At 37.9% G+C, this 8,822-nt stretch overlaps 1 protein-coding gene across 8 annotated transcripts in view; it reads left to right on the forward strand.

Annotated features, from left to right (window-relative positions):
• Positions 1–5,801, forward strand: part of FOXN2 (forkhead box N2) — a 59,704-nt gene extending 53,903 nt beyond the window's left edge. For all 8 annotated transcript variants that reach the window (XM_075595832.1, XM_075595829.1, XM_075595830.1 and 5 more), the window contains one exon: positions 79–5,801. In XM_075595832.1, the coding sequence (XP_075451947.1) occupies positions 79–599 (521 nt within the window). In that variant the 3' untranslated portion in view covers positions 600–5,801. The remainder of the gene's footprint in view (positions 1–78) is intronic.
• The last annotated feature ends 3,021 nt before the right edge of the window (positions 5,802–8,822 follow it).

Genomic DNA, 8,822 nt, shown 5'->3' on the forward strand with positions numbered 1-8,822 from the left:
ATAGGTCCATGTATTAACAGAATGCTTTGAATTACATTGTTTTTCCTACAACAAATCATTGTGCTTCTCTTTATTTAGGCCAGAATCCTAAGCCTCTCAAAGTGGTGTTGCCTAAGAAACGCAGTTATGCTAGTGCATTCAAACACCATACGTCTCTAACCCTGCAAGAAAATGATTCTGCAGTCATTAACATTGATCCCAAGGAGGATCACAACTACAGCGCAAGTGGCACAGACTCTCAGCGGTGTGAATCCCGGTCTAGCGTGTCTTCCTTGTCGTCTGTTGATGAGGTGTACGAATTCATCCCAAAAAACAGCCGGGCAGGAAGCGATGGCAGTGAAGGGTTCCACAGTGAGGACGATACAGACATTGACTATGAAGATGATGCACTTGGTGATAGTGGCTATGCATCCCAGCCTTGTGTGACTACCACCAGCAAAGATCTACCTAGCAAGAAGCTCCGGAAAGAAGCATGTCAAGATATTGATGATGAGCTGAAGGAGGCAGCTGGTTCGCTGCTCCATCTGGCTGGAATTCGCACATGTCTAGATTCCCTTTTAAAAACTGCAAGCGCCCAATCTCCGAAGCATAGAAAATAGTCAACTTTGTAATATGGCCAGCCTGCAAAGCTTTGCTTTAACTTGTTTTATAATTTGTCCCAATCATGGCAATACTCTTCAACTATTGTCATTCAAGTAGGAGATCAAAGCCATAAAAGGACTTGTGAAGCTAATATTTTTCTTTGCACTCGTCTGGTCTTCTCTTTTTTTTTTTTTTTTAATCAACAATATTATTGCCTTAGAATAATTCATATATTTAAAAAAAAAAAAAAAAAAATCTCTCAATTACAGGAATGCATGACATGCGTATACCCCTAAATAAGCTATTTGCATCTAGAAATGTTTCCAGGAAAAGTTAATTATTTTGTTGGTTTCCAACCTTCAGTGAGCTCTCCTTTTTCCTGCATGTCTGTTTCACACCCCTGTGACATAGCACTGACCTACTGTATGTGCATTTTTTGCCATCAGACCAAGTGATAAAAATACCAGTATTAGTGACAACTTTGCCAACTATTTATACAGTATGTAGAACAGGAAATCAAAGCAGGTGCAAAAAGCCCACGAGAACTGTAATATTTGTAAAGAAAAGTTTGGGGTTCCCCCTCCCCCTTCACATGTGGATTGAAAAATTATTGTTTTACTGTTCAGTCGGCTGCATTCACTGCCATCTTAAAATGGTCTTAAACTTGAAACTTTGACTGCCATGTATGTAGGAAAATGTTTTCCCCTGCTCCCTGAATTTTATTTTTTGTGTGGACTATCCCATGCACACTATGTTTAGAGAACATGATCTTGTCTAGAGTTTAACTGTGGCAGGTGGCAGTAATAGAACATGAAAAAGTAATTGCATGCATCTTGCTTTACTATTTGAAAAAAAAAACAACTGCAAACAATCTGTATGCCAGTTAGAATATGGTTTCAATTTGCTTCAATCATCAAATTAAGAATCCTAGAAGTTATCGTCTGTGATTTTAGAGGCATTTCTATAAATGAATGTATATGGTCTTGTCGTCATAGTTGGATATTTTGGAAAAGTCATCCTTCCTTTTAGGGTGTAACAAGAAGACAAGTTGAAAATACTTTACTTGGTCTGCATACATGTTATGAAGAGAGAACAGTATCTTACTAAGACATTCAAATCAAAATGTGGTAGCCCAGAACATCAGATTTCACATAAATCAACAAATATGACTGACATCTTTTGGTCACAAAAAGGAAAAGTACAACTTTATCTAACTGTAGTTGACAAGTAATTCATAAGTCAGGCAGACTATCATCAATATAGATACAATGTGTATGGTCTATATCAATATAGCATATTTGAATTATGTAGCACTTTTGAAAATCAACCTTATAGAGCAGGTGTGCGCAAACTGAAGGGGGGTGGAAGGGGGGCACTTAGAGGCACCACGCTCTTCCCCAAAGCATTTAAATAAAATGCTGGGGGACCGTGCAAGGCCTCTGTGTTCTCTCACCTTGTCTCCAGCAGCTTTGGGCTACGCATCGCAATGGCAACGCAGCATTGCATGACTGCTGCGTCATTTGTTGCCGGAGACAAGGGGAGGGGGGTGCAAGAGCAGGGGGGCGCAGGGGGAAAAGTTTGTGCACACCTGTTATAGACCATTCATGTAGTTCAGTCAAGGCACCACAATCCATAAGAGGAGACTGAGCAAGTAGCAATATTGCTGCAGTGAACTCAAAGCTTCTGATTCAGCTGATTTACAGAAACTGCCATTTGTTTTAATGCCAATATCATGATCGGACATTTTTGAGCTTCATAAAGCGAGCCCTTGATAAATACATGAGCGGTCTAGTGTTCAAGTCTACCAGTTGTCACAAAGCAGATACTTACATGTTACATGTTGTGAAATATTAGTCATACCGACAGCTTTGTCTCTTAGGGCAACTTGAAATTTGGTTACACTGTGTAACCTTATAAAAACATTTATCTAAAGTGCATTACTTGTAACTAATACATTTGTCTGTCCTTTCATTGTTTTGAGGAACTCCCAATCAGTCTGGGGTCACTGCCATAAGGACATTTGTAGACATTTTTATTTCATGATGGAGTAAGATCTTTTTTTGTGAATGAGAACTTTATTTTTCTGATCATTAATAGTATATTGTTTTGGTTCTTTTTAACATGAGTAATACTGCTACAGGATCTCCTTGCTTAGTTTTATAATTGCTGTGTGACCTTCCCACTGTCGCCCCATTTAACATTAAACCATGTTTTTCCCGCAAAGAGCATAGCGTTGACTAGAACCAACATTAGTGATGTGAGGCATGTTACATCAGGGAACATAACGGACCCTGCTGTTTTAGGTAACGTCACGTTATGAGCTGTGATTTACTGGGGCTTTGTGAATCGGGTCCATGGTGTTGGTTTGATACTTACCTTCCTGTATGCAGGGGATAAGAAAATCTTAATATTTGGGATGTCTACTGAACACATTCCCACCTATATCTTCCAATATTGTTATTTTGTTACGTGTGACCAGTTGGGCATGGATAAAGGTCGACTACAAAGTCATTATGGTGTATGTGTGTGTGTATGTGTATGTATATATATATATATATGTGTATGTATATAATATATATATATATATATATATATATATATATATATATAATTCTATCCACTGTATGAACCATTACCCTTCATAAGCCTTGACTGATATCAAATATCTGGTTGCATAATCTGCCCTGTGGGGCGTAAGGTTAAAATATATATACTTTTTTTTATTTATTTTTTTTAGAAATTACATTCATCAGTTCCTTGCTGTCAGCACAAAAATTCCTTTGTCCTCAACTTCTAATAGGAGAACAGATCATAGCATTAAATACAGTGAATTCTAAAATATCAGGTCACTCAAACTGGTTACTGCTTGGCAAAATCGTTCAACTGATGGCCCTTGCCACATAACAGTTACTGCTGTTTAGCAAAAAATCCTTCTTCAGAATCTCTCCCCCCCCCCCTCCCCCATAGTATGCCTGTGTCTAAGCAATATCATGTGCTTCCTTTATATGTTAGATTATGTAACTGAGCACAAACCACAAACTGTCCTATCTGCCAGCTTTTTTCCTTTGCACCGCATGGAAACTCATTTTAGGCGTACCTTATGGTTATTCACTTCTAAGCTAATACTGTACTACGATCTCTTGGCCATTCTTTGTAAATGAAACAATGTGTGGTGACTTGTACAAGCAGGCACTTATTTGTGTAACAAATGTATATTAAACCCTCAATGTTTTGGTCCTTACCCAAACCTTTAAACCAAAAAGTTGGTATTTTAATCATTCTTAATTATATAAGCGTACCGTTTTCTATACTTTACTGCTCTGATCCATGCCAATGTACACGTTGATTTACCAAGAGCACCTGTGGCAAATTAAAAGGCTCTCGTGCACCTTTCCTTACTCAAGTCTGCATGAAATAATTTGCCGTCTTGACTCCTGACATTGGCATGTGCTAGACTAGAGATTCAACACCGTAGCAAGCAAGAATGGTATCTGGCAGAAGTGAGCCCTATCAGGAAAAGGCTCCTTAAGTTTCCAGTTTTTCGCATTTTTTTTTATTTCATAAACAAAAAATAATTGCATTTTTATATTAAATCCCTTTAAGTAATCAAGAAACAAATATTTACATTTTCTTCTCACGCTTTCTTTTCAAATAGAAGTGTTAAATAGCATTCCTGTACAGTGCCACACTTTTTTTTTTTTCCCCCATTGAATTTTTGGGGTAATATTGGTATCCCAGATTTAGGTTGACCTTTAGTCATCTCATCGGGTCAGTAAATTTTACAACTATTGATTGAATGTTTTAATTGTGTTCTTTCATTATTGTATATTATGTGGTGGCTTTGATTTTGTTTCTGTTGTATAATATGTAACCTAATCCACAGTAAAGATTTAGTCCATTTCTTCTATCCTTAAATTACTGGTGGGGTAATGATATTTTTTTTTTTTGTCCCCCAATGCTAACTTGGTTAACTAGTTAGAGCAGAGCAGAGATTAATTCTCTCCAGCTGTGATCAAGTTACAATAGCATGTAATATGTGAACTATAGAGCACAATAATTTTTGATCATGTGTGAAGTTGGCCACGTATCTTTAAAGGGAGTACTATTTTTGAAATATTTATTCTTTAGCACCACAAGAATAAAATAACTTTTTGCTGTAAAATCACCCAATACTCAATACAATTTTTCACTACAATGTTATGCTTATTTTTGCAAATAATGTTTAAGCGTGTGTGTATATAGTGTAATTAGCGTATTTGGGGATTATATAAATGACTTGTAAAGGGATCATATTCAGTGATCGACTATCGGTAACTTACATTTATTTGTTAGCCTGTCAATGTAAAAATTCTTTGGGCATAAAAAAAAATAGAATCGGCTATAATTTTGAGTGAAATGATTCTGCAGGGACATTAAAAAATAGTTTCAATCCTGAGGAATAGTTTTTTTTTTATATATATATATATATATATATATATATTATTATAGGGTATATTACATCCAAGTAGTGTTTCAGAATCCTTGCTTTTCCACGATGAAAGCAGTTTTGAATATTAACAAGGTTGTATCTTTTAACATTACAAACATTTTATTTTAAGTTGAAAGCTTTGGTTAAAAAAAAAAAAAAAACTAAATAAAAAAAAAAAAACTAAATGTACAAAATATTTATTGAATTGTGTTTGATTAATGCACCTGAAAATGTTTTGTACAAAGATGCGAGCCCCTAAGCAGGAAGGCTAAAACACATTCTTCATCATTTACTGCCAGTGCCATTATTTCTTTTTTTATCACGTTTTGTTATTTTGATCTAAAAGTGCTTAATTTAAAAAGTATTATGTTGCCATCCTATAGTGATATAAAACCATTTGTGATTGCCAATTCATTGTGTCTACTATTTATTTGAAAAGTGTAAAAATACTTTCTGATCAATGTGAGACAATTGTTAAAATATTCTTACACTTCTTTTCTGTTAGTCTGAAACGTGCGTAGGTTTATATAGATTAACTGCCAGTAGAAAACCAATGAATGAGCCCTCCCCCCCCTTTTTTTTTGTTCAAAGTTTAACCTGTTTTCCCCAACATAAAGATAGTTTACAGATGTTTAGTTTTTGTATGCTAACCTCTGTTAATGAAAATGTTTATAAAGTTTATTTTTACCAAAGATATGCAATTCATTCTGATAAATAAAGGTATTGCAAAATAAACTTTTGTTTTATAACATTCAAGAGTTGTGGTTTTTTCCATGTCTTCCTCGGCTATCCTGTTTCTGTAAATATTATGCACAGCAAATAAAAATACAACTTGTTAGCACATTCACAGGTCCATAAAGTGATGGTCACTTTGTATCCAGGCTGCTATAAGAAGATTTTGGGATGATCTTCTTTTGGTCAAGCTGCAAGTACCTCTAAAGGGCCAGTATACAATACCGACACACTTTATTCTCGCTCGGCTAGTCCCGCGAATTCGGGTATACCCGGGTGTATTCAGGTTTCTGATCGTTTTCTGCCGGAGTGTATTGCGTTATTTTCCAGGCAGGGATTTAAGCATTTTATTCCGGCTGGTTGCAATACTGCAATGCCGTGTAAATACACATGGGGGCGCTTGCGAGCTGTTCTCTTTGAAGCCGTCCCCTTTAATGAATTGTAATGCAGTATATATACTGTATATATATATATATATATATATATACTGTATAACAACAACCACTATAAGCCCAGTACTGTATATGCACATACATAAATGATACTACTGTATGGGCGGCGGGGGCGAGATGTGTTTGCAGCAGAGAGAGATCCGCTGCTCTCTCTCTGCGCAAACATCCGCACATTAAAAATTATTTGAAATACATTTTTATTGATAGTGTAGATGTGCAGGGGGTCTCCGGAGCTGAACCGCGTTGGTTTCAGGTCTGGGGAACCCCTGCTCCCCGAGATACAGCCCCCTTTAGGGGGTGCCGGTATCCCTCTGCTTGGTTTAAAGGGCCCGACCACGTGATCGCGGCCTGTAAACCAAGCAGAGCAGAGGGATACCGGCACCCCCTAAAGGGGCCTGTATCTCAGGGAGCAGGGGGTCCCCAGACCTGAAACCAGTGCGGTTCTGCTCTGGAGACCCTCTGCACATGTACAGTATCAATAAAACACATACAGTATACAGTATAAATAAACACTCGTTCTTTACCTTAGCGGCTATGCGCTATGGTAAAGAAGCAGCATTTCTGTATTTTAATAATATTGTACAGTGAGCAGGGGGTTCCCTGAGCCAGAAATTAATGCTCAGGGACCCCCCCTGCTCCTGCTCAATATTATTAAAAATACAGAAATGCTGCTTCATTACCATAGCGGATAGCCGCTAAGGCAATGAAGGGGTTAACCCACCGTGCCCGCTTTATTGTGTGTAGTGGGGATGGGTGAGGGGGGTATTTGGCCCTTGGTGTGAGTTTAGGACTTGCGGGGGGGTTGCGGGTGCACTTAACCCCTTCACGACCGTAGCAGTTAATACCGCTACGGTCATGAAGGGGTTAAGCCCTCCCGCTACCCCCCCCCGCAAGCCCTAAACAAGCACCGTTGGGGCTAATACCCCATTCACCCACCCCCGCTACCCACAATAAAAAAAATACACACACAGCAGCCGCCAAAAAATAAATATAAATAAATAAATGACAATAAATACATTTGAAATACATTTTTATTGATAGTGTACATGTGCAGGGGGTCTCCGGAGCTGAACCGCGTTGGTTTCAGGACCCCCTGCTCCCCAAGATACAGCCCCCTTTAGGGGGTGCCAGTATCCCTCTGCTTGGTTTAAAGGGCCCGACCACGTGATCGCGGCCTGTAAACCAAGCAGAGCAGAGGGATGCCGGCACCCCCTAAAGGGGCCTTTATCTCGGGGAGCAGGGGGTCCCCAGACCTGAAACCAGTGCGGTTCTGCTCTGGAGACCCTCTGCACATCTACACTATCAATAAAAATGTATTTTAAATGTATTTATTTATATTCATTTATTTATATTTATTTATTAATTGTGCTGCTGCTGCAAGTCCTAAACTCACACCAAGGGCCAAACACCCCCCTCACCCCCTCACCCCCAATAAAAAAAATTCACGCACAGCAGCCCCACAATTAATAAATAAATCTAAATAAATACATGAAGAGAAATAAATATATACTGTATATATACTGGATATATATACAGTATATATATAATAACAATCCCTATACATATACAGTATATACTGTGATATATATATATATATACACATACACTGTATACACATATATATCTATATAGATATATACAGTATACAGTATATATACACACATGATGAACCAATATACAAATACATGTAGAATGGTTATCAAAATCATACTGTCCTACAGATAACGCTTCTCTATACAGACAATAATAATAATCCATTTAATAATCCTAACTGATTTTACAATATAAAACATAACATTCAATCCACACAGTACATTGCATTTACATTGTATAAATGATGCATAAAATCTATGCACCATATACATTCTGCAAATGAATGTTAACAATATAATTGCAAGCTACTCTACCAGTAAATACAAACACTTCCAAACAAGTCAACTATTTTAACCAATCAAGTAAACAAAAATCAATATATACTGTAAGTACCAACCAGAAAACACAATTTAAAACCAAAGCTAACCCTTACAATACCAAGGATTACATCTATCTAATTGTAAAAAACCTTATACTTTATACACAGCATTGCAATGTACATGATGAACAATACAGTACATTCCCTGTATCTCCCTGCCTTCAGTGTAATCTGTTTAAAGCCCCCTCCCCCCTAATGTTTCTGTTAAACAGATTACACTGAAGGGAGAGAGATGTAAAGGCCTAAAGCCCCCTCCCCCCTAATGTTTCTGTTAAACAGATTACACTGAAGGGAGAGAGATGTAAAGGCCTAAAGCCCCCTCCCCCTAATGTTTCTGTTAAACAGATTACACTAAGGGAGAGAGATGTAAAGGCCTAAAGCCCCCTCCCCCCTAATGTTTCTGTTAAACAGATTACACTGAAGGGAGAGAGATTTTACAGAAACACACATTAGGGGGGAGGGGGCTTTAAACAGATTACACTGAAGGCAGAGAGATGTTTCTGTTACCAGTAAATCTCCCTCCCTGCTGTCAGTGCAGTGTATGTAAATGTGGGGAGGGGGGACGACCCAATGTGCATACTGTGAGGTCTAACCACCCTCACCCCCTACCCACATA

The sequence above is a fragment of the Ascaphus truei genome, chromosome 4 (genome assembly GCF_040206685.1).
Source record: "Ascaphus truei isolate aAscTru1 chromosome 4, aAscTru1.hap1, whole genome shotgun sequence".
Taxonomy (NCBI): domain Eukaryota; kingdom Metazoa; phylum Chordata; class Amphibia; order Anura; family Ascaphidae; genus Ascaphus; species Ascaphus truei.